General features: G+C 39.6%; 1 protein-coding gene across 1 annotated transcript in view; it reads left to right on the top strand.

Annotated features, from left to right (window-relative positions):
• Positions 1-19273, top strand: part of PRKAR2A (protein kinase cAMP-dependent type II regulatory subunit alpha) — an 84804-nt gene that overhangs the window by 50128 nt on the left and 15403 nt on the right. The window contains exons 5-8 of the mRNA XM_003409883.4: positions 7691-7797; positions 11879-12032; positions 15899-16000; positions 16155-16229. Of these exons, the coding sequence (XP_003409931.2) occupies positions 7691-7797; positions 11879-12032; positions 15899-16000; positions 16155-16229 (438 nt within the window). The remainder of the gene's footprint in view (positions 1-7690; positions 7798-11878; positions 12033-15898; positions 16001-16154; positions 16230-19273) is intronic.

Genomic DNA, 19273 nt, shown 5'->3' on the forward strand with positions numbered 1-19273 from the left:
CTTAATCATTCGAGTGTTCACTTGAGTAGCACTGTTAATTTCCTTCAAGAATTTTTCTTTTGCATTCACAACTTGGCTTAACTGTTTGGCACAAAAGGCCTAGCTTTCGACCTTTCTTAGCTTTCAACATGCCTTCCTCACTAAGCTTAATCATTTCTAGCTTTTGAACACTTAGAGGCCATTGTAGAGTTATTAATTGGCCTAATTTCAATATTGTCATATCTCAGGGAATAGGGAGGCCCAAGTAAAGTGAGAGAGATGGGGGAACGGCCAGTTGGTGGAGCAGTCAGAACACATATGTTTATCAGTTAGGTCTGCCCTCTCATAAGGGCGTGGTTCATGGCACCCCCAATTATAGTAGTAACATCAGAGACTCTGATCACAGATTACCATAACAGATATAATAATGAAAAAATTTAATATATTGTGAGATTTACCAAAATAGACACAGAGACACAAAGCAAACATGTGCTGTTGGAAAAATGGTGCCAATAGACTTGCTTGACACAGGGTTGCTGCAAACTTTCAATTTACCAAAAATTCATATCTGCAAAGTGCAACAAAGTGAAGCGCAATAAAAAGAGTGTGTGTGTGTGTCTTGTTACTCGTGATGTTAGTTCACGCCTTTTTATTACTGACTAGTATTCCAGTAGAGAGTCCTGGTGGCACAAATGGTTAAACACTCAGCTGCTAATTTAAAGATGGGCAGTTCAAACTCACCAAGCCACTCTGCAGGAAAAAGACATGGCGATCAGCAAAAAAATGGAAACAACCTAAGTGGCTGTCATTGGATGAATGGAAAAACAAAATATGATACATACATATAGTGGAATACTACACAGCCACGAAGGTTAATGATAAGTTCTCAAAATATTTTATAATGTGGATGAATCTGGAGGACATTATGCTGAGTGACAAATACTATATCCTTTCATTTTTATCAGAAGACAAGAAAAGGTATATACACAGTGGCCAACGTTCATTGGTGGTTACTAGGGATGAGGGGGAAGGAATCACTCTCTGGATAATAGACACTTGTTATTTTTGGTAATGGGAAAAGGTAGCACCAAATGTGGGAGAAGTTCACACAGCTTGAACAAGGTAAATGATGTCATTAAGAAATACACAAGATTCCTAAATAAACCAAATGCTTCGAAGGTCAGCGAAGCAGGGGCAGGGGTTCGGGGGCCATGGTTTCCGGGGACATCTAAGTCAATTGGCATAATAAAATCTATTAAGAAAACATTCTGCATCCCACTTTGAAGAGTGGCGTCTGGGGTCTTAAACGCTAGCAAGCGGCCATCTAAGATGCGTCAGTGAGTCTCAACCCACCTGGATCAAAGGAGAATGAAGAACAACAAGGACACAAGGTAATTACGAGCCCAAGGGATAGAAAGGGCTACATGAAGCAGAGACTACATCATCCTGAGACCAGAAGAACTAGATGGTGCCCAGCCACAACCGATGACTGCCCTGACAGGAAACACAACAGAGAACTCCTGAGGGAGCAGGAGAACAGCAGACCCCAAATTCTCATAAAAAGACCAGACTTAATGGTCTGACTGAGCCTAGAAGGACTCCGATGGTCATGGTCCCCAAACCTTCTGTTGGCCCAGGACAGGAACCATTCCCGAAGCCAACTCATCAGACATGGATTGGACTGGACAGTGGTTGGAGAGAGATGCTGATGAGGAGTGAGCTACTTGCATCAGGTGGACACTTGATACTATGTTGGCATCTCCTGTATGGAGGGGAGATGAGAGGGTAGAGGGGGTTAGAAGTTGGCAAGATTGTCACGAAAAGAGAGACTGGAAGGAGGGAGCGGGCTGTCTTATTGAGGGGAGAGTAAATGGGAGTAAGTACTAAGGTATATATAAGTTTTTATGTGAGAGACTGACTTAATTTGTAAACTTTCACTTAAAGCACACTAAAAATTAAGAAAAAAGAAGTACACAAGAGTAGTGTCTGGGGCCTTAAAAACTTGTGAGCAGCCATCTACGATAAAACTATTGATCTCTACTCATGAGAAGCAAAAGAGAAGGAAGCCAAAGGCTAAGAGAAGAACTAGTCTGCAGGGCTAACAGTCTACATGAATCTACAGCCTCATCTACCCTGAGACCAGAAGACCTAGATGATGCCCAGCTACCACTACTGTCTTGGGGGTAAGAGTTCTCTAGAGAAAGAAAACCAACAAATAGAAGATAGGTGGGTAGAGAGTGAGAGAGAGAGATTTATCTCAAGGAAATGGCTCATGCAGTTGTAGAGGCTGGCAAGTCCCAAGTCCGTGTGTTAGGAGTCTGCCTGGAGGCTTCTCCTGACTCACGTAGATGCAGGGGCTGATGAACCCAAGATCAGCAGGTAAGACTGCAGGCTGCTGGCCAACAAATCCCAGGATCGTTAGGCAGTACAGCAGGCCTCTGGCTTAAGTCCCAAGAACTGTAGGTCAGATGATGATGAGCTGGATGCAAGAAAGTGAGCTTTGCCAGGATGTCCATACATACATTTGATGTGGGCCACACCCTCAAGAAAGCTCCCCTTATGACTGACTGGCCGATCACATCAGATCACGTCATGGAGGATGACTACATCATTACATAACTGCCAAATTACATCATTTCATAACTGCCAAGCCACTGAGAATCATGATCAAGCCAAGATGACAGACAACCTTAACCATCACAACTACCAGCCATTCTGATCAGGGCCACAATAAATGGATCATGATAGAATGAGAGAGGAATGTAGAACACAACACAAATTCTTAAAAAGTTCAGACTTACTGGACCAGTTTAGATGAGAGAACTCCCTGAGACTATCACTCTGAGATACTTTTTAAAACTTGAACCAAAACTATTCTCTGAGGTCACACTTTAGCTAAATAACTGATTGGCTCATATAAAGAATATCACCTGTGAGTACTGTGCTTCTTTAAAAATTCATCTATATAAGACCAAACGGTCAACAGTTGCTCTAAAGCAAAGATGAGAAGGTAAGGGGGCAGTAGACTAAATTACTCCAAACGGAAAAACTAGTATGGAATTAATGAGAATGTTGATACATTGTGAAAAATGTAGCCCATGTCACTGAACAATTTGTGTAGAAATTCTTAAATGGGAACCTAATTTGCTGTGTAAACTATCACCAAAAACACAATAAAATATTATTTAAAAAAAGACATTTCACCAAAGAGAACGTTCAGATGGCCACCAAACGTGAAAAAACGTTCAACATCATTAGCCATCAGAGAGATGCAAATCAAATCCACAATGAGATACCACTTCACTCCCACTAGGGTGGCTAGGAAACCCTGGTGTCGTAGTGGTTAAGAGCTATGGCTGCTAACCAAAAGGCCAATAGTTTGAATCTACCAGGGGCTACTTTGAAAGCCTATGGGACAGTTCTACTCTGTCCTGTAGGGTTGCTATGAGTTGGAATAGACTTGACAGCAACAGGTTTTTTTAGGGTGGCTAAGATAAAAAAAAGATAGTAACAAATGTTGGTAAGGATTTGAGGAAATTGGAACCCTTATCCATTGCTGGTGGGAATGCATAGTGGTACAGCCACTGTGGAAAACACTGTGGCAGTTCTCAAAAAACTAAAAATGGAACTATTATATGACCCAGCAATTCCACTCCTAGGTATATACCCAAAAGTCTTGGAAGCAGACTCAAACAGAGACTTGTATACCACTGTTCATTGCAGAACTATTCATAATAGCCAAAAGGTGGAAACAACCTAAATGCCCATCCAGAGATGAATGGATAAACAAAATGTGGAATACTACTCAGCCAGTAAGAGAAATGAAGTCTGATACATGCTACAGTATGGATGGAGCTTGAAGACATTATGCTGAATGAAATAAGTCAATCACAAAAGGGCAAATATTGTATGAACTCACTTATATGAAAAGACAAGAAGAGGCAAATATATAGAGACTAAAGTTTACTAGTGTTTACCAGGGGTGGGAGGGAGGGGGAAAGTAGAGTGGAGTTATTGCTTATGGAGTACTGAGTTTTGGTTTACAGTGATGGAAAAACCGCATTGATTAAGGGTAGCATTGCACAGCTGATTAATCACTGTCAATAAGTTGTACACCTGTAAAAAGTTAAATTGGCAAAGTTGCATGATGGATATATTTACAACAATGACAAAAAAAAAAAGTGTTAGCTGCAGAGGCTGCTTATGCTTATATACAACCAAACACCTCATGAAATTTGGCTCCTTGATTTGGAGGTTTACTGTCATGGTTTCATGGGATATCCCAGTTAATTGGCTTAATAACGTGTTTAGTGCTTCCGTTCTACCCTCTAGTTTGTTGCATAGTTCTGGGGTCTTAAAAGCTTGCAAGTAACCATCCAAGGCACATGAATTGATCTGTATTCACCTGGAGTAACAAAGGAAGAAGGAGAGTCAGGAATAGGAGGAGGAAATTGATGTGTGGCTAATTGCCTGCATGAACAACTGCCTCCTCTGCCATGAGACCAGAAGAACTGGATGGTGCCCGGCTACCATTACTGAACATTTTTTTTTTTAATAATAATTTTTATTGAGCTTTAAGTGAACGTTTACAAATCAAGTCAGTCTGTCACATATAAGCTTATATACACCTTACTCCATACTCACACTTAGTCTCCCCCTAATTAGTCAGCCCTTCCAGTCTCTCCTTTTGTGACAATTTTGCCAGTTTCTAACCCTCTCTACCCTCCTATCTCTCCTCCAGACAGGAGATGCCAACACAGTCTCAAGTGTCCACCTGATACAAGTAGCTCACTCTTCATCATCATCTCTCTCCTACCCATTGCCCAGTCCCTTCCATGTCTAATGAGTTGTCTTTGGGAATGGTTCCTGTCCTGGGCCAACAGAAGGTTTGGGGACCATGACCACCGGGATTCCTCTAGTCTCAGTCAGACCATTAGGTCTGGTCTTTTATGAGAATTTGGGGTCTGCATCCCACTGATCTCCTGCTCCCTCAGGGGTTCTCCGTTGTCCTCCCTGTCAGGGCAGTCATCGGTTGTGGCCGGGCACCATCTAGTTCTTCTGGTCTCAGGACGATGTAAATCTCTGGTTCATGTGGCCCTTTCTGTCTCTTGGGCTCATAGTTGTCGTGTGGCCTTGGTGTTCTTCATTCTCCTTTGATCCAGGTGGGTTGAGACCAATTGATGCATCTTAGATGGCCGCTTATTAGCATTTAAGACCCCACATGCCACATTTCAAAGTGGGATGCAGAATGTTTTCATAATAGTATTATTTTGCCAATTGACCTAGAAGTCCCCTTAAGCCATAGTCCCCAAACCCCCGCCCTTGCTCCACTGACCTTTGAAGCATTCAGTTTATCCCAGAAACTTCTTTGCTTTTGGTCCAGTCCAGTTGAGCTGACCTTCCGTGTATTGAGTATTGTCCTTCCCTTCACCTAAAGTAGTTCTTATCTACTAACTAATCCCATTACTGAACATTTTGATCAAAGATTCTATAGAAGGATCCAGATTAAAAAGAGGAAAAATGCAGAACAGAATTTCAAATTCTCATGAAATCCAGACTTTCTGGAGCCATGGAAGCTGGATGAACCCCCAAAACTATTGCCTTAAGATAATCTTTCAACTTTAAACCAAAAATACCCTCTGAAGTCTTCTTAAAATCAAACAATACCAAAAAAAAAAAAACCAAACCCAGTGCCATCGAGTCGATTCCAACTCATAGAGACCTTATAGGATAGAGTAGAACTGCCCCATAGAGTTTCCAAGGAGTGCCTGGTGGATTTGAACTGCTGACCCTTTGGTGAGCAGCCATAGCACTTAACCACTACGCCACCAGGGTTTCCAAACCAAAGAGCAGCTTAGCTTAACTAGTAAATGTCTGATGTGAGCATTATGCTCTTTTAAAGTCTGTCTGTATGGGATCAAATTGACAACAACTTGAAAGATTAGATAGGAACCTTAGGGGCAGTGAGTTTATGTTAATGAAGGGGAACAACTCAGAAAAGAAGGATGAGGATGGTTGCACAACTCAAAGAATGTAATCAATGTCACCGAATTGTACATGTGAAAACTGTTGATGTACGTTTTGCTGCAATAACAAAAAAGACCTGGCGATCTGCTTCCATAAAGATTACAGACAAGAAAACCCTATGGGACAGCTCTACTCTCACATAGAATAGATGAGTCGAAAACAACTCAATGTCACCCAACAACAGTATTCCATTGTATGATAATGCCAGTTTGTTTATTCATTCTTCCACTGATGAACATCTGGTCTGTTTTTAGTTTTTAGCTATTATGAATGAAACTACTGTGAACATTTTGTACAAGTATTTATGTGAACTGTTTTTTGTTGTTTTGTGTTTTTTCGTTTCTCTTTGGTAAAATACCTGAGGGCAAAATTGCTTAACCATGTTGGCACAGTGGTTAAGCGCTCATCTGCTAACCGAAAGGGCAGCGATTCAAACCCACCAGCCTCTGTGGGAGAAAGATGTGGCAGTCTGGTTCAGTAAAGATTATACCCTTGGAAACCCTATGGGGCAGTTCTACTCTGTCCTGTAGGGTCACTGTGATGCCATGTGATGCTACCTTGATGGCATCACAGTTGTGACGTCAGCTTGACGGCAATGGGTTTTTAACCTGCAATTGCCTTCTCCTGCCTATTCTATATCTCATGACACTGGTGTTTTTGAAGAGTCCAGGCCAAGAGAAGAAAGTTGTCAGAACAAGAAGCTGACAGCCCACAGGCCAGGTACAGCCAGGCACAGATGTGTGTATTTGCTGTCTATCATATGTGAAAAATTAAATTGGTTGCCAGTGTTTAAAAAGCATGAGATTTCTGTAATACTGGACCCACATTCCACTTGACTGTGAATGGCATGTGAGGAGCAAGCCATCCCTTTTAGTCCTTGTCAGTTTGCACAGTACTCAACATACGTGGAACAGCAGAGCCAAAGATACACGATAATATTAAGTAGCACAGTTGAACTGACAAAACATGGAATTACGCAGCAGTAAAATTGCTCCCTTGGCTGGTTAGAGGCTGTGGTTTTTCACATGACACCAGTGCTCCTCTGTGAGATAACTTCCAGGCATTCCCAGCTGTTTAGATTTGGTGATCCTGTTAAGGTCAACTCCTCTAGGAAGGTGGCATCACATGGCATTACTTGTGACATAGTAGAACCATAAAGACAGGTAACAGGCATGTGGGTGTGGCTGGAAGAACAGGGACTATGATTTAGATTACCTATTTTTGTGTAAATTATGGGATTTTTAAAAACCAGTACTGCCTTAAAAGATTTGCCAATTGTGCTGTGTACTGAGGTACATGAAGGTGCAAAGTGGAATGGTCCCAGGAAAACATTTATTTCAAACAGCACCTAGGTTTCTCTTTGAATGTAGGCAACAGTCTGGTGTGGGGACTTCATCACGTGGCCACAAAGTGAGATAAGCATAAAACCCACTGCCGTTGAGTCAGTTCCGACTCATAGTGACAGTAGAACTGTCCCAGTAGGGTTTCCAAAACTAATCTTTACAGAAACAGACTGCCACATCTTTCTCCTGCAGAGCGGCTAGTGGGTTTGAACCGCTGATCTTTCGGTTAGCAGCCGAGCGCTTAACCACCGTGCCACTAGGCCTCCTAGAGATAAACATAGTCATTACTTTTTTTTCAGCAAATGTAAACGCCATCTTTGCTCCTTGTGTGTACCCTGCAGGAACAGCTTTCTCAAGTCCTCGATGCCATGTTTGAAAGAATAGTGCAAGTTGATGAGCATGTCATTGACCAAGGAGATGATGGAGACAACTTTTATGTCATAGAACGGTAAGAGATTGAGCTTTTCAGCTGTATGACTCTACTCAGTCACATTCAGGATTCAGGGCAAATCTTTATCCCCTGATATGTTCAGCCCAGAGAGAATTTAGGGGCAGGTGATCAAGCTTCCCAAATCCTCATGAGGGGCCACAACCTGCCCCTCTCTGTCTACTGCTGTCTTGAGTCCTCAGTACATCTTGTACTTGTGGAGCCACTGTAGTAAAAAGTCTCCTTTACAGTTAGGTGAGGTAGGCAGAATGTGCTTTATATATAAACATGATATTTGCTGGTGTTCATATGAATTGATTGAAAAATAGCCATGGTTCTATATTGTCATCTGGATCTTTCAATCCCAGCCTGTTTTAACACATGAATATCCTACCCCAATTTCCATGTCCCCAGGCCCTTCTAACTTTGTCCCAGGTATAAGCTACGTTGGGAGAAATGAAATACGTGGGTTTGGTCTGCTTGCCTTACTGTATCTGTACCTCTTGACCCTTCTCAGTCCTGGAAGAATACCCTTACCAGAGTTCAAGATCAGTAAATGTTTTCACCCAATATCTTCCATTAATTTTTTTGTTTTTTTCAGACTTACGGAAAAGTAGCACAAACTGTATAAAGAATTCTCATATATCCGAGAATTCCCATATGTTAACATTTTACCACATTTGCTTTATCAAATCATTTTGAGAGTACGTTGCAGATATAATAATGCCTCTATCTCTGAATTCCTCAGTATGTATTTCCTAAAAATAAGGACATTCTCATACGTAAGCACAGAACAGCACAACAATCAGAACTTAACATTGGTATAGTACTGTTATCTGATGTACCTTATTCAAATTTTTCCAATTGTTTTCCTGATTTTTGAGGTTCTTTTAATCTCCATCAAGTAGCTGTTCCAGATTCAATTGATCCCCTTTCTTGCTGAGCCTCTGCTTATTCAGGTTCTTGAACAGGAAACACTCTCACTCCCTGTGTAACCTTTGGGCCCTTGAAACCTGTGACTAATTATTAAAATTAGAAGAAATATTTAAAGAGTAAAGATGATGCAAATACTATCTTCTCTAAAAAAAAAAAAATGTTTTTACCTTCATCTGTTAGGCCAATGCTCCCTACATAGAAATTCTGTAAGTAATGACAGAATAATTTTTTAAAGTTATATCAAAGCCTCCAGTAGCTACCTTTTCTCCTTGACCTGTGGTGTAAACCATCTCCGCCACCACCACGACAGGGTTCCCAACAGGCGTCTGCAGTCTGGAAGATAAGCATCCACCTGACATATCCACAGCTTACAGACTGAAATGACTGTCTGCAAAGGGAATGGCTTGTGACATGTGTAACCAAGGGGGGTTATCCTTAGTATGCAGTGAAAGTTATGATTAACAGATAAGAAGGATACAGTAAAAAGATACAGTTCCTGACATCAAAAAGCTCATTGTCTAGGGGGGAAGACAGACCTTTAAGTAGATAATAATTACATTATATAGTGGTAACAGCAATGGAAAAAATGTGTCCCATTATTGGGAAGAGAGCCTAAGTACCAGAGGGCAGAAGATGTTCTCTGTAATGCTGCTGCCTGAAATGGCATGTGTCATTCTCAAAGTTGAGTAGCTAGTGTCTCCTAGAAGAGAGATTTAAAAACACTTAAATGGAATTATTCTGAATTCCATGTTTCCCATTTGCGGGCTTGCTACTTTTGCTGTGTTCAGCAGGCCTGGTACAGGTAGGCCTCCCTATTGACTGGTGAGCTCGCCTGGGAGTAGCATTGGTGCCATGTAACTGATATTCGAGTGATTGGATTTATTCTCTGTTTTTTGTGATACTTACTGATTTTATCAGACAAATGGAGGCTTTTTGTAGGAAATTTAGAAAATACCAAAAAGAACAGGAAAGAAAATAATTTAGCCATAATCTCATTACCAGAGTATACCCTTCCATTATTTTTTCCTTGCTTTACTGTTGTGGTCACTCCATAGAGACGGGATGGACTTCCCCAACACAAAATCTGGTTCAGACTTTGAGTCTGATGATGCCACACACACACTAAGGGGTTAGAAAAGTTTATTACTTACATAATGAAACTTTCTGGGGAGAACAGGGCAGGCTCCCAAGCAGCTCCAAAATGGCTTTAGAGAACAGGGAGGGACAACTGGCTTGAGGTTTTATGGTGGTTAGGGGGTGAGGGATTTTTTGCACATGGGCCAGGACTTTTGTTGTTTGTGCTTCTGGCTCCAAGGAGGAAGCACCCAAGCTTTCTTCTCAGCTAATTCAGATATGGGCAGAAGAATAGAAACTGGAATGGTGGGGCTTGAAAACTGTCCGCAGTCAAACATAAAAAACGGAGTTAGACTATCAAATTTACATATGTAGATTTTTACATTGATTTTAATTTTTTTAATCTATTTTAAACATTTTGCCATGGAATATAATATTATTCTATGTCATCATTTTTAATGACTGTATAATAAGAATCTAAACATATTTAACCTATCGTCTAGTTTAGATTTCATTGTTTTAATGTTTTGCTGCTGTAAATGTGTTAAAGCATCCCTGTAGTTAAATCATTTTTGGTATCTTTGATTACTTCCTTTGGAATGCCTAAAAATGGAAGTGCTGTGTCAAAGGGCCTCTGTAAGGCATTTGCTATATATTGCTGATTATCCTACAAACACTTTGAAAGGCTTATGTTTGCCTTGGTGGTATGTTGAGAATGCCTGTTTCCCCAAGTGCTTGCCAGTTCTGAATATTATTCTTTGGCATTCATTATACTCAGTATGGACCAATAAACCACATCATGATAAATGGAGAAAAAAATTGAAATTGTCAGTTATTTCAGTCTACTTGTATCAACAGTTAATGTCCATGGAAGCAGCAGTCAGGAAATCAAATGATGTGTTACATTGGGCAAATCTGCTGCAAAAGACCTCTATAGAGTTTTAAAAAGCAGAGATGTCACTTGGATGACTAAAGTGTCTGACCCAAGCTGTTGTCTTTTTAATTACCTCATATCCATGTAAACGCTTGTCAATGAAAAAGGAAGACAGAAGAAGAATTGATGCATGAAAATTGCCATGTTGGCAAAGAATATTGAAAATAACAAGGACTGCCAAAAGAACAAACAAATCAGTCTTAGAAGAAATACAACCAGGATACTCCTTAGAAGTGTGGATGGCAAGACTTCAGCTTGCTTCTTCATACACATCATCAGGAAAGACCAATTGCTAGAAAAGAACATCATGTTTGGTAAAGTGAAGGGTCAGTAAAAATGAGGGAACCCCTCAATGAGATGGATTGACATAGTAACCACAACAGTGGACTCAGACATACCAACAGTCATGGTGATGGCACAGGACCAGGCACCATTTCTTTCTGTTGTACGTAACATCGCCATGAGTTGGAGCCAACTCAATGGCAACTAATAGCAACAACAACCAATCAATATGTAGAAAATTGTACCCTTTCTTTATTTTAATGTTTTACATCCTGATTTTCAACAGACTGAAAAGGAAAATCCATACCATCATCTCAATACCTGCAGCAAAATCATTTTACAAAATTCAACTCCCTTTCATGATAAAAATTCTCAGCAAAGTAGAATTAGACAGGACCTTCCCCAACCTGATTAAGAGCATTTATAAAAAACCTGCAGCTAATGTCATACTGATGAAAGACTGAATGCTTTTCCCCTAAGACACAAGGATGTCTGCTCTCACCACGTCTATTCATCATTGTACTGAAGGTCCCAGCCAGTGCGATAAGACATAAATGAATGAATGCAGGCATACAATTTGGAAAGGGACAAGGAATACTGTTTGCAGATGATATGATCAATCTCTATGTAGAAAAATCCCAAGAATGTACTATAAAAAATCTACTAGAACTAATAACTGAGTTTGGTAGGGTCACAGAATATAAGGTCAAAATACAAAACTCAATTGTATTTCTATATACTAGCAAAAATGAGCTGGGAATTTCCTATGACAACGTTTGTATCATATGTACCTTCTATTCATGTACTACTTGCCAATTCTTACATTTTTTAATTATTAGAAGTAATTAATGAAATTGTTTCTTGTCGTTCTTCCAGGGGAACCTATGACATTTTAGTAACAAAAGATAATCAAACTCGCTCTGTTGGTCAATATGACAACCATGGAAGTTTTGGAGAACTTGCTCTGATGTACAATACCCCGAGAGCTGCTACCATCGTCGCCACCTCAGAAGGCTCCCTTTGGGGACTGGTGAGTGAGGGAAATGGTTCAGTATTAAAAACACAGTGTTTGTTGACATATGTAGTAGTTTCCATTTGCCTTTATATAAGCAGAATTAAATTTTATACCATAGAACAACAACATTTATTTCCTCAAAATAAATCACATTGTAAAGACAAGAAAATCATAATTTAAAGACATAAAAGAGCACTTTACTGTGACATAGTAATGTGGAATTAAAAATGCTCCTGGGAAGCAACAGGGAAGAAGTAGAGTCAGGAATTGGAAGAGGATATGGAATGAGTGGCTAATTCCCTCCAGGAACAACTGTCTCCTTTGCCATGAGATCAGAACTGGATGGTGCCTGCCTACCATCACTGAATGTTTTGATCAAAGATTCTATAGAAGAATCCAGATCAAAAAGAGAAAAATGCAGAACAGAATTTCAAATTCTCATGGAATCCAGAATTTCTAGAGGCATGGAGGCTGGATAAACCCCAAAACTATTGATCTGAGATAATCTTTAAACCTTAAACCAAAAATATCCCCTGAAAAACCAAATAATAATTTAGCCTAGAATGTCTGCTTTGAGCATTATGCTCCTTTGAAAACTATATAAATGGGAACAAAGTGACAGCAGCAACTCAAAAGATCAGACAGGAAATTTAGGAAGCAGTGAGTCTATGTTAAAAGAAGAGAAACAGTTCTGAAGAGGAAAGGGAAAATGGTTACACAACCTGAATAATGTAATCAGTATCACTGAATGGTACATGTAGAAATTGTTGGATTGGTGTATGTTCTATGCTGTATATTCTCAACAACAAAAAATATAATTAGTTTTAAAAATTGTATCAGAAATAAAAATAAAATATTAGGAGTAAACAAATTCTGATATTTTCCTTAACATCATGATGTGTATTTTGGAATATACACCACCACAGGTATTATTCATCATTGTACTCAAAATGCTAAAGCATGCAGATACAAGAAAAAAGAAATGAGGTATACATATTAGAATAGGAGAAGCAATATAATAATTACCTCTGGGCGATTGGAGTGTTTTTCTCAACAGGAAACCCAAGAAAATAAACTAGAAAAATATTAAAATATTATAATTAAAAGATCAGTTTAATTATAATTAAAAGATCAGTTTAAGCGTTGGGTACTGTTAAGCAGTCAGGTGTTGCGGTTATCAAACCCTTATTCACTTGATGCACCAGTGAAAGCAGAAATGGGCATTTGCTCCCCAGTGTTCCATTTTTTCCCATGGAGGAGCCCTGGACAAGGGTCAGGTGGATACAGTGCAGATGGGGGAAGTGTAATTGTCTCATGCCAAGGCACCCCAGAAAAAAGCTCCTGCCTGTTCATGGACTGGTGGACCAAGGGGAGGGCTAGGAGTGGAAAGGTACTGAGCCAAAGTGGAGAAAACTACCTTAGCCAAGGCCCCGATAAGGAGGTCTCAGTGAGACGTGAGGGCTGAGTCCTTGACTGCAACTCTCTCTAGAAAACTGCAGTGTACTGCCAGGCGAACCCTTGCAATTGTCTGTGGCCAGGCTTGAAAGAGCAGAAATAGTATTTTGGTCCTGGAACTAGAATCTTTAAATTAAACAGACTACACACACACTTCAAATGTTACAAAGATTATTTCATGCTTAATACTGAAATAAAAATTAACCAGAAATAATTTCCCTAAATACATAAGTACTTCCAATCAAAACTCCAGTGAATGCTTTAGAACTTGATGAATTAATTCAGAAGTTCTCTGATAGAGTACAGTGCTTTAGGAAATCCCCAAACTTGCTTTTTTAAAGTTGTAAAAATATGTTTCTTTAATACAGGTTTACTATTTTGATGTTTGGGGTTTTTGTTTTTTTATGAAGAAATTATTGAGAAGAATTGAAGGGCCAGGGTACTATGAAAGAAAAAATACAAAGAATTGTATAACTATAACAAGGAGGAGAAAGAGATTAGGAATTCATTCTAAAAGGATGTGTGGGAAAATGTAAAGTGATTTAGTTGTTGAAGAGTGGACCCAATTTTTTGTCAAATGGTTTTAGAAAAATTTAATTTTAGAGAGGAAACTTTCCTCATTTGATTTTGCTCAGTTTTCATTCTCTGTCAAACTACTATGTAAATGGAAACTATGTGGTTATATTGTTTTAAATTTAACTAATTCATATTTTTATTATGAAGTACTTTAAATACACTGAAAAATAAGTAAATAGTAAAACGAACACTCATGTAACCTCCCCCTCTCCCCCCAAAAAAACAAGTGCTCCTGGGAGATGGGAGATACAATGGTTTAAGGAGATAGATCACACACTTAGAGATCTGGCAATTGAAAAACTCAAGTACAGGTCAATAAATAATGGGGGACTGTAAACTTTCACCTAAAGCACAATAAAATGTTCAATAAATAAATAAATAATGGGGGAAAATAAGTTCTGTTTTAAAATATATTTATGTCAATTACTGGTTCAGGCCAAGATGGAATAGCCCCATTCCTTACTAATCCTAAACTAAAAAACTCTGAACATAATACAACAAACAAGCATACAAAGACTCTGAAAGGTAGAAAGAAGGTGGACTGGCTAGGAAGCCCAGGACTTGAAGAAGGACACAGCAGTGAGTTCTCTGGTTTTCCCTTATGGCTTCCCATATATTCCAGATGGGGTGCTGGAAGAGCCTGCAGCCCAGAATTTCCAACAAATATAGACAAAAACAGCCCCAAGAAAAGGATGACCAAGCAAAACATAACTTTTTCTTCTCATTAAGCAATAAATCTCAACTTCCCTGTCCCCTCAGCCTGTGGTAACCTTGCATCTATTTTCTGTCTGTATAAATTTGCCTATTCTACATATTTCATCAAGTGGAATTATACAATATTTGTCCTTTTGCATCTGACGTATTTCACTCAGCATAATGTTTTTAAGGTTTATCCATACTGTAACTTGTATCAGAACTTCATTCCTTTTTATGCCCGAGTAATATTCTATTGTATGTATGTATCATATTTTGTTGATCTGTTCATCTCCTGGTGGACACTTGGGTTGTTGCCACCTTTTGGCTATTGTAAATAGTGAACACTGGTGTACAAGCATCTGTTTGAGTGCAATTGCTGGGCCATATGGTAATTCCATGTTGAACTTTTTTCCACATGCTTTACCATTTTGAGTATAATGATGAATACTTGTACCAAACGGTTTTCCACAGTAGTGACTATACCATTTTACATTCCCAGCAATGCAGGAGAAGTCCAGTTGTCCCATATCTTTGCCAACAATGGTTATTTTCTGGGTTTTGTTTGTTTGTTTTTCAATAATAGCCATCCTAGTGCATGTGGTACCTCATTTTGATTTTCATTTGCATTTTCCTAATGACTAATGGTGTTACTTCTTTTTATGTGCTTATTGGCCATTTATATATGTCTCTTCAAGTCCTTTGCCCATTTTCTGATTGGGTTTTTTTGTTGTTTTTCTGTAAATTTTTTATTCCTATGTATTTTTTCTTGTCTCCTCATTGAGATTGTAAACTCTTTGAGGACAGGAACCATCTGATTTTTTTTCTTTTTTTGGAAGGTCCATCTTTTGACATTGAACAGTGACCCTGAGCTCACAAATTTGGGGGAGTTTTTATTTTTTATTGTATTTATGGCCAATAGGTGGCTCTCATCGTACACATGACAGCAAGTGACACCATGTGGGGCATCTGTGTGGCTCAAGCTTTAGGTCTTTTTCTCCCAGTCATGACTCTAAGACTGAAATCTCATTATTTTAAGCACTCAGTTGACAGAGTGCCTTCCATAGTCCTCTAATTTTGTAGTAGTCCAGTTAATTAAACCATGGACATTGTCTTGCACAGGCATTTACCAAATTTTTCATGTTTTTTTCTTGAAGGATCGGGTGACTTTTAGAAGAATCATAGTGAAAAACAATGCAAAAAAGAGGAAGATGTTTGAATCATTTATTGAATCTGTGCCCCTCCTTAAATCACTAGAGGTAAAGTCTATTTGAATAAGAATGTGGTTATGGGGATTGAGGAAAAACTGTTAAAACTTTTGTTAGATTTTCAAAACAAGCTATTCTAACCTGTTTCTGTGACTGTCAGTTGAAGTCTTTTCCTTATAATTGTTGAGTGTGTCCATTTTTTCAGGTGTCAGAACGAATGAAGATTGTGGACGTAATAGGAGAGAAGGTCTATAAGGATGGAGAGCGCATTATCACTCAGGTGAGCAGGGACCTTGTACAGCTGCTTTCCTGGAATTTCCACCCGAAGAACTAGTACATTGTTTGTCTCACAAAACTTTCATGTTCTCCCACTGTTAGGAGCTCAGGCTGCGAGGTACTAGGTCACACTTCCTGCAGAGTCCTACAGAGTCTTTGATGTCCACTCACTGACATATCCAAATCTCATGACTCCATTCACCTTTCCTCGGCTTCTAGTGTGTGTTCTTTAGGATGGCATTTTCTTTTAATCCTGAATAAGCTTCATTCATTGCTATTAAAACCTGGAGAAGGTAGGAGGGTTGTGCCCTCTACCTTCTGTCTTCATTGGCACAAAGGTACCCTCTCAGCTAATCCAACACAAACCAGAGTCCTTAGTCTTCAGTGACTGATCAGATTTGTAAGATGTCTTTAGTATTTCCTTTGTACCTTTTTTTTCATGTTGTTTTTGCCTGCAGTAAGGATCATCACACAGTGGACTGTATAGTACATTTTCCTGTCTAATCAGTTTGCATTTTTAATTATATGTAAAGAATATTAGGGGCTTTTCTGGTATAAGCTTCTTTGGCCATGGTTCTGGCAAGAGTGCTGGGAATATATCTGGTTGGTCTTGGTTAGGTGATGTGCTCATCCCTGAACTCAGTGCTGGCACTAGGAGAAAGATCAAATTGGTCAGGCCTGGGTCCTGGACCCACCCCTGGGACCTATGGGTGGAATTGGCCACACCAGAACCACAACATATAATTAGGCTTATCAAAGAAAGAGAGAGGAACTGCCTATCAACAGACAAAAGAATAAACAAAATGTGGTATACATATACATTGGAATATGTTGTTGGGTGCTGTTGAATCGGTTCCATCTCACAGCAACGTTACATACAACGGAATGAAATATTGCCTGGTGCTGCACCATCCTCACAATCATTGCTAAGTTTGGGCCCATTGTTGCAGCCACTATGTCAACCCATCTCATTGAGGGTCTTCCTCTTTTTTACTGACCCTCTACCCTACCAAGCATGATGTCCTTCTCCAGGGACTGGTCCCTCCTGATAACATGTCCAAAGGACATGAGACTAAGTCTTGCCATCGTCACTTCCAAGGAGCACTCTGGCTATACTTCTTCCAAGGAGGACTTATTCATTCTGCATGGTGTATTCAATATTCTTTGCCAACACCATAATTCAAAGGCATCATTTCTCTTCCGGTCTTCCTTATTCATTGTCCAACTTTCGCATGCATATGAGGTAATTGAAGATATCATGGCTTGGGTCAGGCGCACCTTATTCTGCAAAGTGACATCTTTGCTTTTAACACTTCAAAGAGGTTTTTTGCAGCAGATTTGCCCAATGCAGTACATCATTTGATTTCTGGACTGCTGTATCCATAGGTGTTGATTGTGGACCCAAGTAAAATGAAATCCTTGGCAACCTCAATCTTTTCTCTGTTTATCATGATGTTGCTTATTGGTCCAGTTATAAGGATTTTTGTTTTCTTTCTGTTGAGGTATAATCCCTACTGAAGGCTGTAGTCTTTGGTCTTCATCAGTAAGTGCTTCAAGTCCACCTCACAGTGGAATATGTTCAGCCAGAAAAAAGAATGAAATTCTGATGCATGCTATAGCATTGGTGAACCTTGGAAACATTATGCTAAGTATAATTAGCCAGACAGAAAGACCAATGTTGTATGATTCCATCTATATGAGCTATCTGCCACCACTGCCATTTGCTGTAGAGTCACCTCTGACTCGTGGTGACCCCATGTGTGTCAGAATTGAACTGTGCTCCATAGGTTTTTCAATGGCTGATTTTTCAGAAGTAGATCACCAGCCCTTTCTTCTCAGGTACCTCTGGGTAGACTCGAACCTCCAGCCTTTCAATTAGCAGCCAAGCGCATTAACCATTTGCACCATCTAGGGACTCCATGAGCTATCTAGAATAGTCAAATTCATAGAGACAGAAAGTAGACTAGCGGTTACCAGGGACTGTGGAGAGGGAGAAATGGGAGTTATTGTTTAATGCGTACAAAGTTTTTGTTTGGGATGATGAAAAAGTTTTGGAAACAAACTGTGATGATGATGGCCCAACACTCTGTCTGTGATTAATCCCACTGACTTGTACACTTAAAAATGGTTAAAATGGTAAATTTAATGTTTATTTTACCACAATTAAAAAACAAAACTATGTCTTCTCTAAGTGGCATCTCTAAAATGTCTTTGTTTTCTAGATGCCTTTACTCTTAATAATTCCTTTAATTAGAAATTGGTTTGAGTCTACATTTATTAAGATACACACGTAGGGCCAAATATAGTAAATACTATAATGAAAGTGGATATGAATAACAATGAGAACACAGAAAAAGGAAGTAATCTATATGGCTTCATGGAGGAAATGGCATTTGAGCTGGGCTCAGATTCAGCAGTTTCGGTCTGGGAAAGGTTTTTCCGGGCAAGAGAACAAGATGAGCAAAGGCCTGAGGATGTGAGCTGTGTTCTAGGACAGCTATCCTGGTATGGTAAGAATGTAGGCCTGAGTTGCAAGAATGGGAGATGTTAACTGACCACATTTGCCCTGAACCTTGGGCGTTTCAAGTTACCCCCATAGGACCTCAACTTCATCCTGTAGGCCCAAGGCCCATGCTCCTCACACTAGGTTTTCAGGAGGCATGAGAAGCCACAGTGTTTCCTGGGGTGTCTGTGTTCTTGATGATAGAGTGGTAGAGGGACTGCAGAATGGACACAAATTAAGATAAAAAACCCACCTTATTATAGGCCCCTTTTGGCAGTGTCTCTAGACCAAGGATTCTCAAAGTGAGGTCTCAGGACCTACAGTATTAGCATCATCTGGGAGCTTGTTAAAAGCAAGAAGCAAGTTCATGGGCCCAACTCCATACCTACTGTATCAGAAACTGTTTTGTTTGCTTTGGTCAGCTTTATTAATATATATTTTGTGTACAATAAAATTACCCTGGTTAAGCGTACAATTTGAAGGGTTTTGTAACCACCCCCACAAGCATTTCTATCACCCCTAAAAGTTCCCTTGTTTGCATTTGT

This window comes from Loxodonta africana, chromosome 22, assembly GCF_030014295.1.
Source record: "Loxodonta africana isolate mLoxAfr1 chromosome 22, mLoxAfr1.hap2, whole genome shotgun sequence".
Taxonomy (NCBI): Eukaryota; Metazoa; Chordata; class Mammalia; order Proboscidea; family Elephantidae; genus Loxodonta; species Loxodonta africana.